The 13910-nt window shown below is 33.6% G+C and overlaps 1 protein-coding gene across 1 annotated transcript in view; it reads left to right on the plus strand.

Moving 5' to 3' along the window:
• LOC129217357 (CAP-Gly domain-containing linker protein 4-like) overlaps window positions 1-13910 on the plus strand; it is a 43981-nt gene that overhangs the window by 18441 nt on the left and 11630 nt on the right. Inside the window, exons 7-11 of the mRNA XM_054851641.1 lie at window positions 524-673; window positions 7049-7165; window positions 7267-7390; window positions 8335-8408; window positions 9097-9163. Coding sequence (XP_054707616.1) covers window positions 524-673; window positions 7049-7165; window positions 7267-7390; window positions 8335-8408; window positions 9097-9163 — 532 coding nt within the window. The remainder of the gene's footprint in view (window positions 1-523; window positions 674-7048; window positions 7166-7266; window positions 7391-8334; window positions 8409-9096; window positions 9164-13910) is intronic.

Here is a 13910-nt window from a genome sequence, read left to right on the forward strand (position 1 = left end):
ATTTTACTCAAATGTAAAAATGCCCACTTACATCCCTTTGCTTCTCACTGCCTCATATATGTTTCTTCTGTTTTGTCTGTAATACTTCGCATAGGTGTAGTGTTTATTACTATTTTCCCTTTTATCTAATGCATTTACAACCGTGATAATATAGTTACTAAGCATTAAAATTATTTTTATTGGGGTAAGACCCTTTCATAAGGGAAATATTGTCATTAAGATTATTTTGTAGAGCACTAAGAAAGGGGTACTTATTGGTTACATTGTCCTAAGGTTGTAATGTGTTGACTGATATCTGAGGGGAAGGGGTCATTTTGTTTGAAACACAAAATCACCGAATTCATATCTACAGGGTTGAATATGTGCAATAAAACACAGTTTGTAGGGAGTTTCTATTAGCAACTCTTTGTGTGTTACCGATTCAAAATTTTTATAGAACAAATGCTAATTTCCAGTTTAAATATTGTTCAAAATTTTTTCATGAATGTACATTATAACATCAATAACTAAGTTGTCTTTTCAGGTATTTTTGCTCCAATTAATAAAATATCCAAATATGATCAATCATATGAGTCACGAATGAAATCACCACATATCTCTAGAAATTCGCCTCCCAGAAACATATCATATTCTAAGATAAATGTTTCTCATGTTACTTCTAAAGTAGAAACAGGTAAGGAAGATAATTGTTTGTTATTATCATATATAACTCCCCTCCCCCCCCCTCTCTCTCTCTCTCTTTCCCTTCTCTCTCTCTCTTTTTTTAGCAATCACCAATTGCTTATTGCTCTAACTTGACCATAATTAATGTTCCTTTCATTTTATTTTTCTATGCTTTTAATGCAAGCTAATCTGGTCTGCAGGCCTCCTCAATCATATCCTTCCTCCAGAGCGGTGGTGTCAGTGATCCCCATAATCGACTTTATTTTTATCCGACCCTCTCCATGTCATGCAATCTTCTTTGAACGAAAATAGGATCCAGCCACTGGCATTCCTTTTGATTTTGACTTCTTGAATTCAAATTATGTTTGATGCAATTGTGAATGCAATAGGGGCAATTTGAAAGCAAGAACCCCATCAAGTAGGGTTCTATCACAAATTGTTATTTTCCAATAACGTAATTGGAATTCAAGATGTCAAAATTTAAGGTAATAACAAAGGCTGGATGTTCTTATTCCTTTAATCAGCCAAAAGGTTAGATTCTAATTTGGGTGCTTTAGTTCAATAAAAATATTTTTAATGGAAAATTACTAAGTCATATAAATGCAAACCTATTAAAAAATTTCCTTCTCGATAAGACGCTCTTTGTAAAATATTTGTTCAATTTCATGTATATGCATGGTGTTTGTTTTCAACATGGTTCGTACGCTTTTAAAAATCCTTGAAAACTGAGTGTAACAAAGAGTTTTTTGAACTTTAGTCTTTGAATTTTGTGATGCATTTTTGAAAAGCTACATTAAAAAAATAGTAAAAAAATTACTGCCATTTTTCCCAAAGTTATTGATTTTTTTTACTCTTTTTTTCCCCCTTTTTAAAAAAAATAATTGGTTTTGGGATTTTTTTTCCTTTTTTTCTTTCTTTTTTTTTTTTTTTTTTTTTGAAAACTGGCAGCAGATTTAGTGCATTGAAAGAATTAACTTATTAAAGACTTCCTTTTTGAGTAGTAAAACTTCAAACTTGCTATATCTATATTTTAGTAAGTTTAACATATTAACGTATGCAACGTTCTTTAAAGTTTTTTGACACAGTCTTTTAAAATTTGGCACCCAGTTCACTTCAAAACAGGATGTAAATTTTTCAAAAATATATTGTAACTTCCTCCATGTAGATTTTCGCCAATTTGGTAAGCACTGAATTTTTCGCATCAATGGGGGAAGGGTAGCAAACCTTGGAGTTGGAAGATTGCCATGATCCAAGAAGAGCATTTAACATTTTGGTGATGTAGTAATGTCCTTGACGCAGTTTTTTCTGAAGTTATTGTGAATGTGTTATGTTTGAAAGTAATAAATGTTTTGTCAACTAAACGGTTGTTGTTTTTGACGCACCACCATGCTACCATATATTGAAAACTGGTTGCCAGTACGAAATTATCTATATGATATTCGAAACAAAACTTACCTTATCCAAACTTGTTAAAATGGGAAAAAGTGAGTTTTGAAACGTCACTTCTCATTTAATTGAATTTTCACAATTAATAATCCATTTAATAAACATCTTATTTTTGAATACTTGTCAACATTGTGCATGTGCTTCGATGAAAATTGCATGCATTGTTTGAGATTTCAATCCCCCTCTTATAGATTTTTCAATTATTCAGAAAAAATGATAAATATTTTGACTGTTTTTCCTCTATAAAAATTTGACTGAAAATATCTTTGTTGGGAAAATTAGGTATCTCATTTCATTTTAAAACTTAGCATTGCTTGTTTGGTAAAATCATATGTAGTACTAATTACAGATGTCATACCTTTTTTTACACTGAACTGTAAATTACTCGAAATCAAAAGAAGTCAGATACTTGTCTGACGCGCATTTTACTAGTAATAATCCATGGACGGAGTTATGGGGGGGGGGGGGCTCTTAAGGGGACTAAGTCCCCCTTGACAACTTATTAGTTCCCCTAAATGAAAAAGTAGAAGCAAGGTATAGACTTCTTTCTAAACATGTTTTTTCTCAAAAAATATTACTCTCCTAGCAATCCCAAAAAGAGTAAGATGACTAAAGATTACCTATCTTAATATTACCAAGGAGAACTTTAACTCGTGTTATCAGGATTAGTGCTTTTAGAGCTTCAGAATCTACCACTCCTTTCCTTAACATCCCCAAAAATAGCCTTAGAATTGCATCAAATTCCAAAAAACTTTTGGGGAGAACTGATGAAACCTTCTATTTCTGATCATGATTCATTCCTTAAAAGTAAAGCTCTAGTTTAGGAATTCTGAATACTAGCCAGTGGCTACCTGAGTCACAAAAAATGGTAGCCACTTTTGACTTTTGGTAGCCCCCCTTTTTTCAATATATTTAGTGCCAAAAGAAATAACCTAAAGGGAGTTTGCTCCGAATTACTTTGCCAAGGTGGCATCAACAAACTTACTGAATGTTTCAGGAATGAAAGCATGTTGTCCTAGCACAATATACAATATGGTTTTTTAACATTGGCAGTATCTGCAGAAAAAAGTTTTTGAGTTATTTGAAGAAATGCATTTTGGATTCCACACTAACAAGAGGGAAATTTTTTAATTTGATGCTTTTTTTTTCTTGCTTTATTTTCAAAAGGAAACCAAAAAATCTAGTTTATACAGTAAAGCTAAAAGTGCAACAGATAACACAAAAAAAAGAAAGAAAAATGAAATATTTTCAGATACTGCTCTTTACCTTCCCGCGTCAAAGCGCCCATTTAGTTCCCCAGCGTCTCAACATACAGCCTAAAATTGTGTTTTAGAATTTTTAATACCAAAAAGAAAAATAAATAAATGTATAAGTAAAAAAAAAAAACAGATCTACCCAGACCCCTTCTCTTAATATTATACAGCACAAAATGCATTTTTATGACTTCTGCTTAAAAAACGTCCAGAGGAAGGACCCCAACCTGCCCTTGATACTAAGATTACCTGAGTCTTTTAAGATTTCATTTTCCAACATTTCACGAAGCAACTACGTTTGCCTACCCCTAGTGACGAATATTCGGCTTAGACCGAATGCCTGGACTATTAAGCCTCAGCCGAATACTGTACAAAAAAATTGGATTTTATTTTCCTACAACTGAAAATTTTGTGTATTTTTATTTATACATACTTATGTTTAATGGGCAATTTAAATGAAATCTTGTTATACTATTCTACATTGCCAGTATTAAAGGTATTCAGTTATGAATGACAGCTAAAAATGTCTGTATTAGAAATATACAAAATTTTTCGGTTAGAGTTGGATTTTTTTTCTCTTCTTTTCCTGACATATGAAAAAGGTTGATATTTATTTTATCTTTTGAAAATAATTTAATTTATCAAGAATTTCAGAGATAAAATACAACCATAAATTATGCACGGGCAAAGGCTAGTTTTTTCTCTCTCAAAGTAAAATATGTAATGTACAAAAATTTAATAATGTTTTTTTGTTCAATCATTAATTTTTTTTCTTATTAAATATAACAATTTATAACACAAAAATTATCATTAAAATTTTAGTTACATGGCAGTTTCAAAAATATTCTTTATAATGTTAACAGTTATGTAGCTCATAGAGTAAAGTTTTTTTCTGTACAAACACATTTTATGATGCAGGAAAAAAAATTGTTAAGCATTTTCAGCAGATAGGTATTTTTCTCTCTCCTTTTTTCCCCCCATCCATAAAAAAAGTACCAGATTTTGAGAACAAGTGTTCACTACATTTGGTGCACGTAGTGAACACCTGGTTCTAAAAGGCACTTTTTGAACGTTTATGAGTAGGTTAGGGAATTTATTCTCACCCCTTCATTTATCATTTCTGCTTATATTTATTTTAAAACTTTTTTGAGCAATCACGATTGCTTATTGTTCTCATTTCACTGTTTTGAATTCCTATCATTTTATTTTCCCGCCAGCACCACTGTTGCATCGACCGGCCTCACGATGCTGCTCCTCTTGCGAAAACCGTCTCGAGGTTGCGTCCACATATCCTACACACATGCCTACACACACATGCCTTGCGCACAGACACAAACACATATGCCTACATACACACACACACGTACACATAAAGCACTGCATAACACATCACACACACACATACACATGCACCCACACACCTGCGCCTACACAAACACACACACGCATTCATACACACACACACACGCTCGTGATTGCGAGAAACATAATTTGAATTCAAGATGCCAAAAATTCAAGTTAATATTTTTTTTTTTTTTTGAGGCAATCACAATTGCTTATTGTTCTCACTTGACAGTTTTGAATTCCTATGATTTTATTTTTGTTCGCCTCCCTCTGCAGCACCATCGTCGGCCGGCCGCCTCACAATGCTGCTCCTCTAGCGAAAACAGTCCTCTAGGTTGCGTCACTTACTTGCCTACACATACACATATCCCCCACACAGAAACAAACCCCCCCCCCCCACACACACACACTCGTGATTGCGAAAAACATAATTTGAATTCAAGATGTCAAAGTTCAAATTAATGTTTTTTTTTTTCTAGGAACAATTCTAAGAAAGATAATAGTAGATTTGTCTCATTTCACTTCGATCAGAGGTTTATCCTGAGGCTTCACCTTGTAGCTGGTTTGCAATTTCTTTAAAATACCCCAACAAATAATTTTGTGTTTAAGGGTAGAAATTTGAGAGATGCAATTCCATACTGAATCATTTCAGTTTATTTTAATTATTTTTCTTATTCAATTGAGAAGTTTTATAAAACAAAGCCAAAAATAGAAAATGATTGCTATTTTTAAGCTTAAATACAGCACTCTGATCTGTAAAAACTTTTGCTGAGGACTTATCTTCCACTTTTTGGTAATTTATTGGCGAAGTATGGCGGGATAATTTAAAGTTTAAACTAATTGCAGCAATTTTTTTTAATTTGCTCCAAGTCCTTGTTATTAATCTTTTATAATGCATATTTAACTATTAACCATCTAAAACTGTGCTTTAAATGCTAGCCTTTTTTTTTGCCAAAAATGAAAATTATTGATTATTTGGAAGCCGAATATTCAGCTTTGATTATGGCTGAATGTTCGATATTCAGCCAAATCACTATTCGTTGCATCACTACCTCCCACTCCATCCCTACTAGCATAACGTCTCTCCAATGATAACCCACAGCCTACAAGTTAAGTTTTTTAGACCTATTCCTATAGCAGAAAAAAATTAGAAGCCCTCAGCTCCCTTTAGTCACCAAAGACAGCTTAAAATTGACTTCAGTTTTGAAAAAAATAATGTTCAAGGAAAAACCTCCTAATATTACCAAAAGGTGCCTGAACAAAAATGATTTCTAACGTAAATTCTGAAATTTTCCGACTCCCCCTCCCCCTACACACACTGACCCCTCTTCTCCTAGCACCACCAAAGATTGATTACAACTGCATTTTTAAGACTTCAATTTTGAAAAATTTCCAAGTAGTACCGATGGATCTAACAAGCTCTCCAACTTTCCTTTGACATCACTAAGGATATCCCGTCTTTAAAGCAATGAATTGCACATAAAATTTTCATTTTCAAATTATCTTACTTTTTATAAGTTCACCCAATTTCTTTTTTCTTGTAAAAAACCTTTTGATATAAAACTTCAGGGAAGATGAGCAGCTGTGGCATTTTCAATGTTTACAAGTTTTAATCGTCTTACCAAACTTGCCACACACACATTCGTTTGAGCTTTAATTTTTGCGGCATTTTTCTGTTGGGGGCTTAGCAATCCTGTCATTTCAATCATTTCTATGGGGGGGGGGGGGTAATGGTACGTACTCAATACACATTATAGGAAGAAAGCAACAAAATGCATAAACAAATTTATGTTCAATGTTAATGAGATCCGGGTGGGGGGGAGGTGTCAATTAGCTCTCCCTGATTCTCCAAATGAGGGCCCTGGGGTTTAGCCACCCTAGAGACAAAAGTCTAGCTGCACCCATGTAATAATCACCTAGTAATTCAAAGTTTAAAAACTACTGTGAATCTGCAAGTATTATAGAGTTTTAAAAATGTTGAATAACAATATAAAAAATCAACAAGGCTTAGGCACAAAAAAAATCTGTATATTTTCTCATGTTTATTTTTTATGTGTAGAAATTTATCTAATACTTTTATGCATCGTACTCATATGTTTGATAATTATTAGGATTCGTTAATCAACTGTGAATACTATTCATAAATATTTTATCTGTCTTCAAGTATTTAAATTTCTTTTCTGTGTAAATTTTATGATTCTTTACAATTCGTATGAGACATGTTGTGTACCTTTTCTTTCACAGTTAATAATTTATGAATCAACAATCCATTGTTGAGAACTTGAAGCATTTTACTAAATTACTCAACATTAGATAAATTATTTTTATTTTATTTTCTTCAGGTCTGTCAAGCCTAAGGCGGCAAAATTCTCAGGAATACGTTGCTGGTGATAGAATCTTAGTATCTGGTCATCGTAAAGGGACTATTCGTTTTGCAGGAGAAACCGAGTTTGCATCAGGTTGGCATTTTTTGCTCTAATAATGCTTATTGTATGATTATAAAAAAGGTTTGCATGAGATGAGCAAACTTATTTTAAAAATTGACTTTCAATATTTTCAGGATTTTGGTACGGTATAGAGTTGGATAAACCTCAGGGCAAGAATGATGGCTCTATAAATGGCGTTCAATACTTCTCATGCACACCTGGTTATGGTTTATTTGCTCCTGCTCACCGTATATGCAGGTAAGTAAAAATCAGGATATGAATTTTCAGACTATAAATATTGAGTGAATTCCTTTAAATCTTCTTGATTTTATTTTTACTCTTTCTTACAAATACAGTCGGACCTCCATATATCGAACTTCCACATATCGAAATTTTCTATATATCGAAATCCCAGCACATTTCCATGTTCATTACATAGAAAATTTGTTTCTATATATCGAAAAAATCTCTATATATCGAAATTTTTCTCGAGACATTCGTAGATTTTTTTCCCACTTTAGACTGTTTGTCTCATGAAAATTGAAGGTTATGGGAGAAAATTATGTTCAAGAAAGGTTGCTATGAAATTCAAAAGGAATCTGGGGTTGAGGGGTGTGTAACTAGGTCGTTGTTTCGTTCTGGAGTTCTTAAATTACCCCAAGTTTATTTCAAATCTTAGTTTTAATCAGTAGCACTGTAAAATCAGTTTCAAGTTATCCCTTTTCTCTGTTGATTATCATTCCTAGTCTTTTGAGCTTCAGTAAAAATCATTCAAGTTAGGTAAAATGATTTTTTACTTTTCTCTGGATTACATTGTCAAAACGGAAATCCCCTCATGTTGCGGATCAAGTAGAATTGCCGAAGGAATGATGATGTATGAAGGCGCAAAAATGTAATTTCTGTTAATTTTTTAATTCTTAACTTTCGTTTAATCCGATGCTCGTATAAATTAGAAATTGGGCTTCATACAGGAAAATTAGCTTTAATTTTAATGTTTTCGGAGATTTTTGTGATAAAATAAGATCGTTTCTATATATCGAAATTTCTATATATCGAATTTTTTTCCGCCAATTTGCTACTTCGATATATGGAGGTCCGACTGTATATAAAAGCATATTCAAAGAGAATTTAGTTTAGAATGAAGAACATGTGTTTCAAAGATGGTCTTTTTTCTTTTAAATGATTTGCATTTTTGTATTTAGATTGTTCAAAAATTCTGAAGATGAATCTTCTGACCATGACTCTGCTGATTTGAGTCTTAGTAAGAGCTCTACTGGTGAGTATTCTTAATATTTTAAAGCAAAAGTGATGTAAGTATGTATGTAGTATGTGTTTAAATGTAAATTTTTCTGTCAATGTATTGAAAAACTACTTACTCTCAGGGATGTAGTGAGTTTAGAATGCACCAGTACAGGATTTCGGTACTTGTCTACTAGGTGAAGTGCTGTTCCTGAATATTATATTAAGTTATACTTGTTTTTATTTGATTTGAATTTTCAAAATGATAATTTTTTTACATGCTTTCCAACGGTACAAAAATCAAGAAGATTGAACCATTTTTTGGCATAGACGTATGTTATTGTGGAGCATAAAAATGAATTCTTATTTAATGTCTCCTTTTGGTGCCTATGTTGATAAGGCCAGAATATTCCTGATCCTTGTAAAATTTCGAATTTTTCAATACCTGGTTTGACTAAACTCGAACCCAACTCGAGAATTTTGTATATAGGTAAGTGCACAAATTTTCCCTTCCCATTTCATCCCCTTAAAATCGAAAATCCTTTTTAGCATGTGCCTGCCCTATAAAATAAGGATATGTTCCAAATTTTAGCTTTCTAGCTTTATTAGTTTTGGCTGGTGCAACCTTTGTGCGTTGGTTGTCTGGCAGGACAAGTTACTTTTTATATCTATAGATAGATGTATCCTTTAATTATATTAACAAATTAATTCTCCTTTTGTAACAGATGGTGAAAATGGAATCCTTAGCCCTAGTTCTCCTCGATCTCTGTCAAAGAGCCGCCATACGATAAGGTATGTTTTTCTTAATTTTTCAACTATAAATAATTTTAATCATATTAAAAAATATATGATCTGAATATTATCATTAGAGGCAAAAAAAAAATCTTGTTGGCTGTGCTCTGCTTTGCAATAAATGTAAATTTATCATAAATAGATTCACATCCATTTTGATTTACTTTTAAGTTAATTTAAATTGGAATGAAACATAACTGTAGAATCTTTTGATTTCAACAATTAGCATAGAAAATTATCTTTAGCAAAACTGCAAAGTTTTGATAATGATAATTCTTCTCTACTATGGTTTCTTTGGGGGGGGGGGGGGTTGCCATAATTTCCTTAATACTGAAATCTCATGAGAAAGGCATCATTTTAAAGATTTTTTCTCCATTTTCATCAAATAAAAATATAATAATTTTTTAAAGGATCACATTTGGCTGTTAAGTTTTTTCTTTTTTTTTTAATTTCTTTGATGAGTGGAACACTTTTTAATATCCACTTTTTCTGTGGAATCTGGTTTTTCTCCGTCAGTGTAGTCTGCATGCAACATTGAAAATGGCTCACTTGCAATAAAAAGGAATTATATCAAACAATTTCTTCAAGAAGGAACTTCGAAAATTACCACAATATTTCTAAAATTAGTTTCATGCAACTTTTTTCAAGCCAAATTTTAAAGTTTAATGAGAGGCGAGTGACATTTATTTAGGGGCATTAAGGATGCTTGCAGAAAAGTTTAGTACTGTATTACCCTGCATTAATAGGCATGCCGCAAAATTCGGGGGTCACCAGATTTTCAATAACACTTGCCTGACCCTTTCCGGCATGCTGGAAAAATCGAGGTAAGAAAATAAATTGAATACTATAATAACAGAATTTTTTATTAATACCAAGCACTTTTCATAATGCACTCAAAAGGACAAAATAACTTTTCTGAGTCAGAAAGGACAATTTAAAAATTCCTGTAATTTTTGAAAATTTCAAGAAAATGACACCACAAATGAAGAAAAGTGCGACTTAAGTCATGAAAAGAATTTATTATCATTACCTTACTTCCAATCATAACTTAGAGTGTTGAAACATGCATATTTTTCTTATTGGGAAAGTTTGTTTTGAAATGACTAGAACTGCACTTTTCTTCATTTGTGGTGTCATTTTCTTGGAATTTTCGAAAACTGCAGGAGTTCTTAAATTGTCCTTTCTGACCCAGAAAAGTTATTTTGTCCTTTTGAGTGCATATTGAAAAGTGCTTAGTATTTTTAAAAAAATTCTGTTATTTTATTCTTTTTAGTGTAAATGTATTTTATAAATAGAATAATTTTACCCTCACGAAACTTCACCATTTTTTTCCATATAAATGCTTGGTACTAAAGGGGGAAAAACCTTTATACGTGAACTCTATTATTATGAACTCTCAGAAATCAGAGTTAGGATGCTTACTTTGGAGGGTGAGTTAGCATTAGGCTGTAGGAGTGTAGATGGGGTAAACACTTCAGAGGGAAAGGGGGAAGTTAGTAAAAAGGAGGTGGGCATCAGCTGTGTGTTAGATAGTGGAAATATTCCAGAGGGGTAAAGGAGGAAGTCAGTAAAAAGGAGGTGGGCATTAGCTGTGTGTTAGATAGTGGGAATATTCCAGAGGTAAAGGGGGGAGTTATTGCTGAGGTAACAGACTGGGAAACAAAGGGTATAATTTTGGGAGATTCAATGGTGCGTGAGGTGGGAAACTCAATAGGCAGAGTTAGACGTAAGGTGGCTAGATGTTGTTTGTCAGGGACTCGGGTGAGAGATGTAAATAGGGTTGCTAAAAAGAAGGGGGTATTTAATAAAGAGGATGTGGTTACTTTGTGGGTGGGAACTAACGATGTAGGCCATAGTAACAACAATGAGTTTACTAAGGAATGGGATTCCCTGTTGGACAAAGCAACCAACTGTTCGGCAAATGTCCAAGTGGTTGGTTTGCTTCCCAGATATGGAGTGCATAGGAGTTGGTTAAACCAACGGGCTAGGTGTATGAACCTGGTACTCAAGGAAATTTGCGTTAAGCATAGTATCAGGTTTATTGATGTGTGGATTAAATGTAAACGAGATTGGATTGCTAGGGATGGCCTGCATCTGAGTTCTACGGGGGTCAAAATGGTTAGTGGTTTTGTTTTAGAGGATTCAGAATCAAAAAACTAAGTTGGAATGGGGGGCATGATTTAAGGAGCAGAATTCGAATGGGTACTAACTATTGGGATTTTAGTAGAAACGGAAATAGGGTGGCTAGTAAGAGAAAAGATTTCAACAATTGGGATTCAAATAATCGCGCAGCATTAAATTAAGGTAAGATGGACTTACTTAAGGTTTTTTATACAAATGCTCATAGTATTAGGAACAAGATGGAAGAATTGAAAAGCTTAACAATAGACGAGAGGTTGGATATTCTTGGAGTTACCGAGACATGGGCTACCGAAAGTGATGATGAATTATTATCTATTCCTGGGTATAATTTGTTTACACAAGATAGAGTAGGTAAAAGAGGTGGTGGGGTTTTATTTTATGTCAGAGACACTTTAACTTGCAATGAATTGGTAATTAATGATAAACCTAATGAGATTGATATGATTTGGCTGGAGTTGATGAGCAATAAGGGCAACAAAATACGTTTAGGGAACATTTATAGGCCACCCAACTTAAGCCAGGGTCAAGATGAACAGATGTTTAGTATTATTAGTGACATTTCAAGCAAGGGATCAGTCATTATAATGGGAGATTTTAATTTTCCAGGAATTGATTGGAATAATTTTTACCATAGTAATAGCAGAGAAGAGGAATTTTTGAAAGTAATTGGTGACTGTTTTTTAGATCAAATTGTGACTCAGGGTACTCGACAGGACGTGATTTTGGATCTAGTTTTCTGTGATAAGGAAGGTTCTGTTCAGGGGTTATATGTAGGGGAACACATTGGAGACAGTGACCACAACAGTATTAGGTTTGGAATTAAATTTGATACGCACAAAATAGAGAATTTTAGGTTTGTGCCCAATTTCAGAAATACTGATTTTGTGGCACTTAGACAGAGTTTGAAAGCAGTTTTTTCTTCTAAATTGGACAACAGCGATGTGAATCTTCACTGGGCAGAGTTTAAGGAAAAGCTAGCGAAAACGGTTGGGGATCATGTTTCTTTTAGGAGAAAGGATGTCAACACTAAAATTTGGCCAATGTGGTTCTTCATGGAAACTAAAGACGCTCTAAATTACAAGCAAGCTGCTTTTCATAGGTTTAGAGAAACTGGTCACAGTGCAGATAGGCTCCAATATTGTAAGGCAAGGGGTAAATTTAAGCATTTGGTACGGATTCAGAAAAGAGAGTTGGAGCAAAGACTGGCAGATAACATAAACAGGAATCCCAAGAGGTTTTTTGCATACGCAATCGGGGAAAGTTCAAAATAGTCATATTGGGCCACTGGTTGATGAACACGGAATTTTAATTCAGGACGATGGTGATATTGCTAATGTTCTTAATAACTTTTTTTCGAGCGTTTTTAATGATAACTGTATCTCAACAGTTGACACCAACAAGACACAAGCTATAGTACAGCTTGAGGACTTTGTATTTTCCAGGGATGACGTTTTACTTCATTTGAAAAAAAATTAAAGAGACTAAGGCTCCAGGACCTGATAATATTTATCCAAAAATTTTAGTTGAATGTGCGGAGTAATTAGCAGATTTAATCGTAAATATTTTCAATGCTTCTTATAACTTGGGGACAGTGCCAGAGGACTGGAAGCTGGCTAACATTACACCGCTCTTCAAGAAAGGGTCTAAAGGGAGTGCGGGAAATTATAGACCTGTGAGTCTAACTTCGGTGGTTTGCAAAATTTTTAAAACATTGATAAAAATTAAGATAGTAAATTTTCTAGAGACTAATAATCTATTGACCAGTTTTCAGTACGGTTTCAGGAAAGATAAATCTTGTGCAACTAATTTATTACATTTCTATGATAAAGTTACCACGGCTTTGGACAATAAGAAGCCTGTAGATGTTGTTTACATTGATTTTCAAAAAGCTTTCAATAAGGTACCGCATGTTGCTCTACTTAGAAAATTAGCTGATATAGGAATAGGAGGGAAAACTTTCATTTGGGTAAAAAACTGGCTGACCGGAAGGAAACAAAGGGTAGTTGTAAGGGGAAATTATTCTAATTGGAGTGAGGTTTTAAGCGGGGTTCCTCAAGGATCAGTGTTAGGACCTGTTTTGTTCATTGTTTTTATGAACAATATTCATAAAAATATTTCTGGGAACATAAATTGTTTTGCTGATGATGTCAAAGTTATGGGGACTGTAGAAAATGAAGAACAAGCAAAACAGCTGCAAGAGGGTCTAGATCATATTACGGAGTGGGCTGATAAATGGGGTATGGCTGTAAATGTTGGGAAATGTCAAGTGCTACATTTAGGGCATGGAAATAAGTGTACAAGTTGTTATTTGCAAGGTTCAGTCATTAGTCAGGCAGACAAGTTACTGATCTGAGGGTCTTAATAAATCAGGATTTAAAGTTTAGCCAACAGTGCAGCATTGCTAGTAACAAGGCCAATAAGATGCTTGGGTTTATCAATAGATCTATTTCAAACAAATCTAAAGAAGTTCTTCTTATATAGAAGTTTGGTAAGACCTCATTTGGAGTATGCTGTTCAGTTTTGGTCTCCTTACCTTAAGAAAGACATTAATGTATTGGAAAGGGTTCAAAGACGAGCTACAAGGCTAATAAATGAACTTTCTCAC

This window comes from Uloborus diversus, chromosome 2 (assembly GCF_026930045.1).
Source record: "Uloborus diversus isolate 005 chromosome 2, Udiv.v.3.1, whole genome shotgun sequence".
Classification (NCBI taxonomy): domain Eukaryota; kingdom Metazoa; phylum Arthropoda; class Arachnida; order Araneae; family Uloboridae; genus Uloborus; species Uloborus diversus.